The sequence below is a fragment of the Oncorhynchus masou genome, chromosome 29, assembly GCF_036934945.1.
Source record: "Oncorhynchus masou masou isolate Uvic2021 chromosome 29, UVic_Omas_1.1, whole genome shotgun sequence".
In the NCBI taxonomy this organism is placed as follows: domain Eukaryota; kingdom Metazoa; phylum Chordata; class Actinopteri; order Salmoniformes; family Salmonidae; genus Oncorhynchus; species Oncorhynchus masou.
The window spans coordinates 59,812,394-59,825,964 of NC_088240.1; the positions used below are offsets into that span (position 1 = coordinate 59,812,394).

General features: G+C 41.3%; 1 protein-coding gene across 2 annotated transcripts; it reads right to left on the reverse strand.

Annotated features, from left to right (window-relative positions):
* Positions 1-526: 526 nt before the first annotated feature.
* dhdds (dehydrodolichyl diphosphate synthase) lies at positions 527-13,352 on the reverse strand. 2 transcript variants are annotated; one of them, XM_064945464.1, is made up of 9 exons: positions 13,313-13,352; positions 8,639-8,721; positions 8,391-8,507; positions 7,996-8,138; positions 5,211-5,327; positions 4,838-4,939; positions 1,608-1,722; positions 1,210-1,317; positions 527-972 (listed from the first exon to the last, which is right to left on the reverse strand). In XM_064945464.1, the coding sequence occupies exons 2-9, from the start codon at positions 8,699-8,701 to the stop codon at positions 730-732; spliced, it is 1,008 nt and encodes a 335-aa protein (XP_064801536.1). In that variant the 5' UTR covers positions 8,702-8,721; positions 13,313-13,352; the 3' UTR covers positions 527-729. The 2 variants fall into 2 exon arrangements, with proteins under 2 accessions (XP_064801536.1, XP_064801535.1); XM_064945463.1 differs by having other exon boundaries at positions 13,301-13,347.
* Between the last annotated feature and the right edge of the window lie 219 nt (positions 13,353-13,571).

Here is a 13,571-nt window from a genome sequence, read left to right on the forward strand (position 1 = left end):
TATGACATTCTAAACAAGTCTGTGCTTCCAACTTTGTGGCAACAGTTTGGGGGAAGCCTCTTTCCTGTTTCAGCATGACATGCACAAAGCGGAAGTCCATACAGAAATGGTTTGTCGAGATCAGTGTGGAATAACTTGACTGTACAAAGCACTCACCGTAACCCCATCGTACGCCAACTGCAAGCCAGGCCTAATCGCCCAACATCAGTACCCAACCTCACTAATGCTCTTGTGGCTGAATGGAACCAAATACATGCAGCAATGTTCCAACATCTAGTGGAAAACCTTCCCAGAAGATTGGAAGCTGTTATAGCAGCAAAGTTGGGGAATGAGATGTTCAACGATCAGGTGTCCACATACCTTTGGTCATGTAGTGTAGCTGGTGCTGTGGTAAATGGTGGTCTCCGATGTGTATCTCCTCTGGGAGTGAGTACTCCGATTCCATTGTGAATATCAATCCAAAGAGAATATCCATGGAATCAATTTGACAGACAGATTTTACAGAACAACTTATAGAATCATTAGCTCTTTACCAGACGTATCTTTTTATTAGACTTTGATCAGACTTAGAATACACACATAAATATCCCACATATAGCCCCATAGGGGTAAAATCACTCGTACAAAATAAGAAGTTTCAAACCACTCAGCCCTTTAGGGAAGAGATGGAGAGATGTGATTGCTCCCCCAATTCAAGATGGGGAGCATTGTGTTCCCCTCATCCCCTCTTCATGCCAGAGCAGCTTGGCTGGTTAAGTCAGTGAGGAAGGAGTCTCTCTTGTGCTGGAGTGCACCAAGGAAGTCCTGAACCCGTTCCTCTCGGCTGGCAGTATAGTTGAGCAGTGCTTCCTGTCTCCTCTGGGCATCCAGGGGCTTTCCATTGCCGTGGTGCTGTAGGAGGTCTGCAACACAGGCCCGGTCTGCCTCATGCTGCTGTAGGGCCTGTCCCTCTCTGTGTTGATCTCTGGCTTTCTGCAGCATACATAGGGATCAGTCATTCAAGCAAACCTCAGTGTTCCACACAACACAGCAGTTTATTACAGGTATTCAGATGATCCTGCTAATGAATTATCGCTCAATGCTGGAAATGCAACTTGAAATAATGTGCCAAACATTTGTGGCAAAAGTGCACACACGTTTAAAGGTTGGGTAAATATCGTACGGTGGAATGTATGTGGGGCATGAATGAAGGAAAGAGAGAGTTCATACCTGAAGAGGTCTGTGATTGAGCTGATACTGCAGAATGGCATCACACAGATTCCAGAAGGAGTACTCTGGCCACAGGACTGACTGGAACACTAAGCAGGAGTGGGACGTCTACAGGATAGCACAGACAAAAAATATTACATTTGTGTCTGCAACATTCTATAAACATTGCACCCCACTGAATAATCCCCACAGGTAACACCAGACAGCCTACATTTACAAAGAACAAGTCACGAGGTAGTGGGAGAGGCAGCTAAACCAGAGGCTCCATTGTCTGTCACTGAAGTCACTGAACAGGAAGTAGGTCTTGTCCTTACCAAAGGATGCTAGGCAAGAGGCTAATCTCATTAGCATTCAACATCACGCTGGAAACAGCTAGTAAGGAGTGTCTTTGTCCTTACCTGCCACAGCAGGAAGTCACTGAGTCGCACCTCTCCAGACGTGCGAATGAGCAGATCAGGATTGGGGGAGTTACTGCTGTACAGACAATGACCCAGCAGGGCCTCCGACACATCACTGGACACAACAACCAAGACAAGACAATATTTATTTTATTTTACCAGGTAGGCCAGTTGAGAACAAGTTCTCATTTACAACTGCGACCTGGCCAAGATAAAGCAAAGCAGTGCGACAAAAAACAACACAGAGTTACACGTGGGATAAACAAAAGTACAGTCAATAACACAATAAAAAAATCTATATACTGTGTGTGCAAATGGAGTAAGGAGGTAAGGCAATAAATAGGCCATAGTAGCGAAGTAAATACAATTTAGAAAATTAACACTGGAGTGAAAGATATGCAGATGATGATGTGCAAGTAGAAATACTGGTGTGCAAAATAGCAAAAAAAAGTAAATAAAAACAATATGGGGATGAGGTTGGTAGTTGGATGGGCTATTTACAGATGGGCTGTGTACAGCTGCAGCGATCGGTAAGCTGCTCAAATAGCTGATGCTTAAAGTTAGTGAGAGAGATATAAGTCTCCAACTTCAGTGATTTTTGCAATTCGTTCCAGTCATTGGAAGCAGAGAACTGTAAGGAAAGGCGGCCAAAGGAGGTGTTGGCTTTCGGGGTGACCAGTGAGATATACAGTGGGGCAAAAAAGTATTTAGTCAGCCACCAATTGTGCAAGTTCTTCCACTTAAAAAGATGAGACGCCTGTCATTTTCATAATAGGTACACTTCAACTATGACAGACAAAATGAGAAAAAAAATCCAGAAAATCACATTGTACGATTTTTAATGAATTTATTATGGTGGAAAATAAGTATTTGGTCAATAACAAAAGTTTCTCAATACTTTGTTATATATCCTTTTTTGGCAATGAAAGAGATCAAACGTTTTCTGTAAGTCTTCACAAGGTTTTCACACACTGTTGCTGGTATTTCGGGCCCATGCAGATCTCCTCTAGAGCAGTGATGTTTTGGGGCTGTTGCTGGGCAACACAGACTTTCAACTCCCTCCAAAGATTTTCTATGGGGTTGATCTGGAGACTGGCTAGGCCACTCCAGGACCTTGAAATGCTTCTTACGAAGCCACTCCTTCGTTCCCCGGGCGGTGTGTTTGGGATCATTGTCATGCTGAAAGACCCAGCCACGTTTAATCTTCAATGCCCTTGCTGATGGAAGGTTTTCACTCAAAATCTCATGATACATGGCCCCATCCATTCTTTCCTTTACACGGATCAGTCGTCCTGGTCCCTTTGCAGAAAAGCAGCCCCAAAGCATGATGTTTCCACTCCCATGCTTTACAGTAGGTATGGTGTTCTTTGGATGCAACTCAGCATTCTTTGTCCTCCAAACACGACGAGTTGAGTTTTTACCAAAAAGTTATATTTTGGTTTCATCTGACCATATGACATTTTCCCAATCTTCTTCTGGATCATCCAAATGCTCTCTAGCAAACTTCAGACGGGCCTGGACATGTACTGGCATAAGCAGGGGGACACGTCTGGCACTGCAGGATTTGAGTCCCTGGCGGCATAGTGTGTTACTGATGGTAGGCTTTGTTACTTTGGTCCCAGCTCTCTACAGGTCATTCACTAGGTCCCCATGTGTGGTTCTGGGCTTTTTGCTCACCGTTCTTGTGATCATTTTGACCCCACGGGGTGAGATCTTGCATGGAGCCCCAGATCGAGGGAGATTATCAGTGGTCTTGCACGTCTTCCATTTCCTAATAATTGCTCCCACAGCTGATTTCTTCAAACTAAGCTGCTTACCTATTGCAGATTCAGTCTTCCCAGCCTGGTACAGGTCTACAATTTTGTTTCTGGTGTCCTTTGACAGCTCTTTGGTCTGTGACTGTTTGAGGTTGTGGACAGGTGTCTTTTATACTGATAACAAGTTTAAACAGGTGCCATTAATACAGGTAATGAGTGGAGGACAGAGGAGCCTCTTAAAGAAGAAGTTACAGGTCTGTGAGAGACAGAAATCTTGCTTGTTTGTAGGTGACCAAATACTTGTTTTCCACCATAATTTGCAAATAAATTCATTAAAAATCCTACAATGTGATTTTCTGGATTTTTCCCCCTCATTTTGTCTGTCATAGTTGAAGTGTACCTATGATGAAAATTACAGGCCTCTCATCTTTTTAAGTGGGAGAACTTGCACAATTGGTGGCTGACTAAATACTTTTTTGCCCCACTGTACCTGCTGGAGCGCGTGCTATGGGTGGGTGTTGCTATAGTGACCAGTGAGCTGAGATAAGGCGGAGCTTTACCTAGCAAAGACTTATAGATGACCTGGAGCCAGTGGGTTTGTGGTGACGAGTATGTAGCGATGACCAGCCAACAAGAGCATACAGGTCGCAGTGGTGAGTGGTCGATATGGAGCTTTGGTAACAAAACGGATGGCATGGTGATAGACTGCATCCAGTTTTCTGAGTAGAGTGTTGGAGGCTATTTTGTAAATGACATCGCCGAAATCATGGATTGGTAGGACAGTCAGTTTTACAAGGATATGTTTGGCAGCGTGAGTGAAGGAGGCTTTGTTGCAAAATAGGAAGCTGATTCTAGATGTAATTTTGAATTGGAGATGCTTAATATAGGTCTAGAAGGAGAGTTTACAGTCTAGCCAGACACCTAGGCATTTATTGTTGTCCACATATTCTAAGTCAGAACCGTCCAGAGTCGTGATGCTAGTCGGGCGGGCGTGGGCAGCGATCAGTTGAAGAGCACGCATTTAGTTTTACTAGCATTTAAGAGCAGTTGAAGGCCACGGAAGGAGTGTTGTATGGCATTGAAACTCGTTTAGAGGTTTGTTAACACATTTGTCCAAAGAAGGGCCAGATGTATACAGAATGGTATCGTCTGCGTAGAGGTGGATCAAGGATTCACCCACAGCAAGAGCGACATCGTTGATATATACAGAGAAAAGAGTTGGCACGGAGAATTGAAAGCTGTGGTACTCCCATAGAGACTGCCAGAGGTCCAGACAACAGGCCCTCCCATTTGACACCCTGAACTCCATCTGAGAAGTAGCTGGTGAACCAGGCGATGCAGTAATTTGAGAAACAAGAGAAACACGCAGAAAACAAATCTCTGATAATGCAAATTGAATAATTATATTTGAGAGGGCCATGAATGCACTCTTATGTAATATTAACCTTCTGAATCTCTGTTGAAGTACTTTACCTGGATTTGATAAGTCCCTGCTCCACGCCCCAAGCCATCTCTCTGACGGCATTAGCGATTTCATGTCTTGAGGTGTAGGCAAAGCACACGTTCAGAAAGCATCTGTTGGCAAAAGAGGGTGGGACATTAATAAAGGAGTTATTACAGCTGTAAGTAGCCACTCCTGAAGACGTCTTAGATGACTGAACAGAAGCCCATGTGTTGTTTTATGCATAGAGAAATTGCATTGCATTATAAACAACTGAAGTCCAGCATCTGCAATAAACCTTGGTGCATTTGTCAAAAATGCTATGTTTTCCAGATGGCTGCACACAAGCTCACAGCCACCTCAGAGAAGTGAGGAGCAGCAGGGTGATGAGGTGGCGATGCCTACTTGTTATGAGTCCTGGTGGCCACCACAGCCCGGGCTATGTGCTGCTGCAGGTCCAGAGGCAGTAGAGTCAGATCTCCCAACACCCGAATGCACACCCCATGCTTCTCCAGATTCTCCCTGGATTGGAAGAGAGCAGACATGACCAAGTCAGGGTGTCTTTTGGTCCCCCAAAAAAAAAAAAAAAAAAAAAAAAAAAAATGAACAGCTGATATATAAAACTGTCCATTGTAAAATAATTTATGGAAATACCAGTTGGTCTATGGGTTAATTTGCATAATTGAGTGGAATTAAATTGGTGTGTATTTTCGTTAGTTGTTGGATTAATAAAATACATGACGACTATCACATGCACACAGCATAAAGATGCTATTTTGAGAGGGATGTCTCCTGCAGCTACTCAGCTGGTTGTTGTATTTATAAGGCCATTCATTGCACAACAATTCTAAATGCAATCCCATGTAATATATATATATATATATATAAACTGATAATTGAAGCGCGTCTCCCATTCAGCATTTTAAGTGCAGGCAACAGGATATCAGCGCTTCAACATGTAAGCGGGAGGCAGTACGCATTTTGAAAACATTCTTCAATCGTTTGAATGGCGCACACGGATTTGGCCGTCATTGTAAATAAGAATGTGTACTTAACTGACTTGCCTAGTTAAATAAAGGTAAAAAAATAATAATAATAAAAGATTGCTGCAATGTAGCAAAATCCGACCATGGAAACGTGGACACAATTATTTTACAAATACTTAATTGACAGCGCGCGATTTTCAAGTTTGGGGAAGCTGACAATTTAAGCAACAATTTCTAGCAATTCTGAATTTCATATGCGCATTGTCGTGTTACAGTTTCATTTCAATAATAACGTTTTCGTTTCTCAAAATCAGTCACGTGGTTAAATCATACAACTCCGAGTTAAAATTCTACTAATGCGACACATTGATGATCCATTGGCGGCTAAAGAAACGAGCGCACTGAACTCAACCTATAAACTAAGTAAGTAAAAATACATAGTCGACAAAATAAAAACCTACAATATGACACATTCATGTTCTTTCAAAGCACATTAATCTCTCTATTCAGCCTCTCCTGCCTCCCTTTCTATCTTCTTGACTTGAGCCATTGTAAAGTGCAACATTTGTATCAAACCAATCAACTGTGTCTGGCCGGAAGATTTCGCTAGTGAACTTGCAACATTTTATCAACTTATTCCAGGCCCGTTTCCCGCGCTAGTGAGCTCGGCCCAGACAGCTGTTTTTGTCTAAGGGAAAAGTGTTCAGGTATATTATGAAGTTTCCACTGATTATATGGCCTTATCAGATCCATAAAATGTTCCTCTTTCACACCGACGCTTGGTGATTATCGAGGGGGAGATTGTTCAAATAGCCTACCGTGAGGAACTATATTTTTAATAGTCTTCATTATCATTCGCAATGGATGTTTTAAAAAACGACTTCGTTGACTTTCCTGTATTTCCAGACACATGTAAGCAAAAGAACATTACATTTTTTTAACTCAGAAATTATGTTCTTGAAATGAACCAAAGCATGTTTCTCACAAGTGTAGCAGGTTGTGAACTCCGCAAATCGCGTTTCCACTTCGAGAATGAGAACAGTAAATGACTAATTAATACATGCAGTAACAGAAATGTATGTAACCACATGCCAGTGAATAACGGTATATTTACTACTGGTGACATACACAGCTTATACAAAACATTATGAACACCTGCTCTTTCCATGACAGACTGACCAAGTGAATCCAGATTAAAGTTATTATCCCATATTGATGTCACTTGTTAAATCCACTTCAAATCAGTGTAGATGAAGGGGATGAGACAGGTTAAAGAATAAAAAATGTTGCTACTCAATATTAGGAAGGTGTTCCTAATGTTTGGTGTACTCGGTGTACACATATGTAATGGGCAATTGATTAAAAAAAATAAACAATCAAAGGGCAAACAATTCACACAATAAATGCTTAAGAATTTACGTGAGACAGCGGAGCCATTCTAGAAAGAGACTCTCCTTTATCTTCGACAAATACCCCACCCATTCTTCTTCGTCTCAACATTTTCAATTATACCCAAGACACTTTATCTTCACACATATTTTAGAGGCTATTCACGGACAACCGCAACTCAATAATCAGCTAAGCCTATTGCCAAACGTGCTGCCCAAATTGCAAATATGCCTACTAGCTTGTGATTTGAAACAATCCACAGCTATTTTCTAAAGAAGATAATGATCCTCAATTTCTCTGTGGCTAAGTCATGCTTTCTACTGAAGTATTTTGAAGTATTTTATTAATTTCTGTACAGACAGGACTAGTTTTTTCCCTCTCATTTGGATCCACTCTCATAAGCTGCGCTGTTTAGAATGGTGTTTTCCTGCAAATTCCATTTTGGCAAATGTTTCAAAATGATGTTTTATTGGCTGCTTCATTACAGGAATTGCATGTCCTGTTAAGATGAATTATCATAATCTAAATGTGATTTCTGTTATTCTGAGCACCATGGGTGGATTCCCTAATGGTTTACACACCCAATGCATATGGATCCGGCAAATCTCTGAAATGGCCGGTAAATTAAAATTTTCCGTTGTCTGGCCCAAGTGAATTACTGAAATATCCTCCTTGTCGAGTTTTTAATTAAAGTGTCTGTAAAACACTTTCTGTGGAAAGATAACCCATCATTTAGCAGGTAGCTATGCTGCTTTCTCTCCCACTCCTATGCATCTTTAATGGAAGCACTCTGGCTCCTCGCTTCTGACACTCACTGTTCTTGTAGCAGTCTGATGAACTTCTGCTTGGCCAGCTCCATCAGGCCGTCCACCTCGTCTTTAGACCGCTTGAAGTTCTCGATGCTGAAGGCGTACACAGTGACCTCATGGATGCTCAGGTTCAGGCACCAGCGTAGTGTCTAAAGGAAGGAGCCACCAAGGTTGATCATCAGTAAAGCCAACAGAGTAGTATGTCTTTCTAATGTACTTGGTGACAGCCCTATACAAATACATGTTATGATGGTAATGGTGAAGAATATGGGTGAAGTGCATTTACCTACTTTTCTAAGACAATGTGAAAGCTCATGCAAAAGAGAAAGTATGAATGAGACCAACTACGATAGAAAGAACACTGACGACATCATGACACTGATGTCCCCTGGGAACCTCACCTCTGCCAGTTTGTCAAAACCCTGTGTGTGTCCCTCTTGGCGCTCCACATGACGCTTGCGGGCATAGCGCCGGTTGCCATCCATGATAAAGGCCACATGTTTGGGCATCGGGCCAGCCTGGGAGAGACCAAGGAGGGGTGGATGGATTCCATACAGATAGAACCATATTACATATCATAAAAATGTGGTTGTGATTAATTCATTCAAATATCCTCAGAAGGGATACATTTGCAAATAGATCACCATACCTTCAGTATGTTGGCTGAGAGCTTCTCAATGAGGTTCAATTCACCTTCCCTTATCCACGACATATTGAAAAACTCTGACACCCCTGTGGAGATGCATGCATTACATCTTATTGCATACAGTGCCTTGCGAAAGTATTCGGCCCCCTTGAACTTTGCGAACTTTTGCCACATTTCAGGCTTCAAACATAAAGATATAAAACTGTATTTTTTTGTGAAGAATCAACAACAAGTGGGACACAATCATGAAGTGGAACAACATTTATTGGATATTTCAAACTTTTTTAACAAATCAAAAACTGAAAAATTGGGCGTTCAAAATTATTCAGCCCCTTTACTTTCAGTGCAGCAAACTCTCTCCAGAAGTTCAGTGAAGATCTCTGAATGATCCAATGTTGACCTAAATGACTAATGATGATAAATACAATCCACCTGTGTGTAATCAAGTCTCCGTATAAATGCACCTGCACTGTGAGTCTCAGAGGTCCGTTAAAAGCGCAGAGAGCATCATGAAGAACAAAGAACACACCAGGCAGGTCCGAGATACTGTTATGAAGAAGTTTAAAGCCGGATTTGGCTACAAAAAGATTTCCCAAGCTTTAAACATCCCAAGGAGCACTGTGCAAGCGATAATATTGATATGGAAGGAGTATCAGACCATTGCAAATCTACCAAGACCTGGCCGTCCCTCTAAACTTTCAGCTCATACAAGGAGAAGACTGATCAGAGATGCAGCCAAGAGGCCCATGATCACTCTGGATGAACTGCAGAGATCTACAGCTGAGGTGGGAGACTCTGTCCATAGGACAACAATCAGTCGTATATTGCACAAATCTGGCATTTATGGAAGAGTGGCAAGAAAGCCATTTCTTAAAGATATCCATAAAAAGTGTCGTTTAAAGTTTGCCACACGCCACCTGGGAGACACACCAAACATGTGGAAGAAGGTGCTCTGGTCAGATGAAACCAAAAATTGAACATTTTGGCAACAATGCAAAACGTTATGTTTGGCGTAAAAGCAACACAGCTCATCACCCTGAACACACCATCTCCACTGTCAAACATGGTGGTGGCAGCATCATGGTTTGGGCCTGCTTTTCTTCAGCAGGGACAGGGAAGATGGTTAAAATTGATGGGAAGATGGATGGAGCCAAATACAGGACCATTCTGGAAGAAAACCTGATGGAGTCTGCAAAAGACCTGAGACTGGGACAGAGATTTGTCTTCCAACAAGACAATGATCCAAAACATAAAGCAAAATCTACAATGGAATGGTTCAAAAATAAACATATCCAGGTGTTAGAATGGCCAAGTCAAAGTCCAGACCTGAATCCAATCGAGAATCTGTGGAAAGAACTGAAAACTGCTGTTCACAAATGCTCTCCATCCAACCTCACTGAGCTTGAGCTGTTTTGCAAGGAGAAATGGGAAAAAATTTCAGTCTCTCGATGTGCAAAACTGATAGAGACATACCCCAAGCGACTTACAGCTGTAATCACAGCAAAAGGTGGCGCTACAAAGTATTAACTTAAGGGGGCTGAATAATTTTGCACGCCCAATTTGTCAGTTTTTGATTTGTTAAAAAAGTTTGAAATATCCGATAAATGTCGTTCCACTTCATGATTGTGTCCCACTTGTTGTTGATTCTTCACAAAAAATACAGTTTTATATCTTTATGTTTGAAGCCTGAAATGTGGCAAAAGGTCGCAAAGTTCAAGGGGGCCGAATACTTTCGCAAGGCACTGTACATATAAACAGATACCTATAAACAAGCAATTTATGAACATGGTTAGCCGTTAAGCTTGTCTGACAAATTCAGCAGTCCCTGGTTTGTATAGCCATGGGCTGCATTATAAACAGTAGTGAGGGTATGTAGCATAGTTACATATAGAGCACAGGCCTAGTTCAATGGGTTGCTTCAACAAACATAATGGCAGTGCATTCATTGACGTTAGTAGGATAAGGTGTGGTGGTTCCTTGCAATTTCCCTGACAAAGGACTTCAGAGGCCACTGCTTTCTAGTCTTGAGCTGTGCTACAGGGGCTTTTCACCACATTTCAGACGTACAGGGAGGTCTGAAATGATTGACACCCTTGATAAAGGTGAGCAGAACTGACTGTATAAAATAAATAATTCAAACATGAGCTGTATTGTATGCTCCAAAACAATGATATAATTTTATACTAATACAATTGCTCAGAGAAAGAGATTTTGTTTAAAAAGTAATATTTTTTTTTCTCAAAAAAGGTTGGGGTCAAAATGATTGACACCTCAGTTTTGAATACCTTTCAATACCTCAACTTGCAAGGATAATGGCACGGAGCCCTTTTCGTAGAACACATTAGGAGGGATCTTAGACCATTCCGCCATACAGAATCCTTCCAGATCCTTGATATCCTTTGTCTGCCCTCTTCAATAGAGCCCCACAGTGGAGGTGTCATAATACCCATAAAACCTAGTGGTCAAACAGGGAAATGGTTCTGAGAAAAACGATTGGAACCATTTCAATGTTTGACCACTAGGGTTTTGGGTATTATGACTCATACTGTGATACTCTATTCAAACCACAGGTTTTCAAATGGGGTTTAAGTCCAGAGACTGAGATGGCCATTGCAAAATATAGATTCTCTGGTCAATTAACCATTTCTTTGTGGATTTTGAAGTGTGGTTGTGATTATTGTCTTGCTGGAAGATTCACTTGCAGCCAAGTTTTAACCTCCTGGCAGAGGCAACCAGGTTTTGGGCTAAAATGTCCTGGTACTTGGTAAAGTTCAAGATGCTGTTGACCTTAACAGGGAAGCAGTGGAAGCAAAATAGCCCCATAACATAAAAGATCCACCACCATATTTTACCGTAGTGGGTTATTTTCTGCTCATGCATTATCATTTAGACACCAAATCCACCACTAGTGTGCGTGACCAAAGAGCTCTGTTTTCATGTCATCCAACAAATGTAAATGCCTGGAGTTTGCTAAACAGCACTGGTAATTGGATTGGAACCGGCACATTGGTCCGATGACATGAAAAAAGAGCTATTTGGTCATGCACCCACCAGTGGTGGGTCTGGGGTAATGTTGTCACAACACCCGAATTTTGAACTAGGTTTTTGCTCCAACCTTAATCCTTAATCAGGCTACCAAAACAAGCTATCCAGGAACAGGGTTGGAGAGCCCTGCATTAATGAATCAATGATAGTCATACAATCAATATGACTTTGTTTTTTACCAATCTAACTGCATAACGGTAATCATTTATTTGAATTGTAAATCGCTATTGATAAACAGGGTAAATCAAGATGTAGTCTAGGCCTATTCACAATACAGGTGAATGCATATTCAATAGGAGTGTGTGCATGCATTGAATTATTGAGGGTTAAGGTTAGGTTAAAGGGTTAGGGTTTGCTAAAAGGGTTAAGGTTAGGCTTACCTAACATGCAAAGTAGTTAAAAAGTAATAAGTAGTTGCTAAAATGCTGAAGTTGTCCATGATGAGATTCTAACACCCATCCACCTCGACCAACCCCCCTGTTTTTTTTTTTTCCTATTTTATGTAACCATACTAATTTGAGTGTCTTGGATTGACATCTAGTCTATGAGACCAGTCTGAGCTACTGGTATCTTCTTGCATTGTAACGTTTTCTAGCCTGTAATGAACATTGTTTTACTAACAGTTGCAACATTTCTACATGCCATGTTGCATTATTCAAGTTTGTTCACCATAAGTGTGGCGCTAACATGATGCAGACAAGACTCCCAGTGAGTGCAGTGGTTCATCAGGACAGGCTGGAGTTAGCAATGATTAAGTGAAGCAGGCACGATGCGCTCGTGCTATAAGGGGACATCAGCTGCGCTGATAGACAGACTTGATCCTCTCTCAATCAGTAGATGACGTGACACAATTTATAAGTACGGAAACTTTTTTCATGTTCTAGTTTTAAAAAGTACTGATGTTTGGGTTTACCGTGCAACACTAGTTTGGCGTCAATGAGAATGCATGAGCAGTAAATAACCCCATACCTACTTGTAAAAATATGTTCACGTCATCGGTAGTTTTTGTTGGGGCAGAACGACAGATTTGAAACTTGTCAGCTCTGGGATTCCATCCAGCAACATTTCTGTTAATGGCCCAACGCTCCTACCCACCAGGCTACCAAAACAAGTGTGTCAATCATTTTGAACCTTAGCTTTTGAGGAAAATCATGTATTACTTGTTAAACAACATTTCTTTCTCTGAGCAATTGTATTCGTATAATATAACTTACAAAACATGTTGAGCATACAATTGCTCAGAATTTAAATTATTTTATAGTCATTTCTGCTCATCTTTATGGGTGTTAATGATTTCGGACTCCATTGTATCTGATTAGTTCTGATACATACGCCACTAGTCTACATGCATGCATGAATAAACGGGATATATTAACCAAATCATATTCTGAAAACTAGCTATATGATTATGCATCTCTGGATAGCTAGGATAACGAGATCATAGCTACTGTAGCTAGCTAGCTAACACAAAACGGGCAGGGAGCGATAACCAATGATGAACACTGTTTGAAAAGTACAAAGCAATTGCACTTTCACTAAAATGTTCGATTTCATTCATATTGTTGAAAGAGATAATGAATTATCAACATTATGAGCCGTATTTTTACATATTTCACATACCTTCCAACTCACAGTTTAAGATGACGTCCCCTTCCTTATTCGATGGAGTGACGTAATCAAAAGACCGACCACTTCCGCCTGGAACTGTTTGTACAGATTTCTCTGCATGTGGATTGACAGGAACCTTATTCAGGTAAATTGGTGTTCTGGGGTTAGAATAGAATATTTAAATATTTTCTTGGATAGGTTTCAAATTTGACTCAGTGCTATCCGGGATCTTGGGACGTCCCTACTCCCCACTGAAGTGGGGTTTAAAATAGTGAATGTAAGG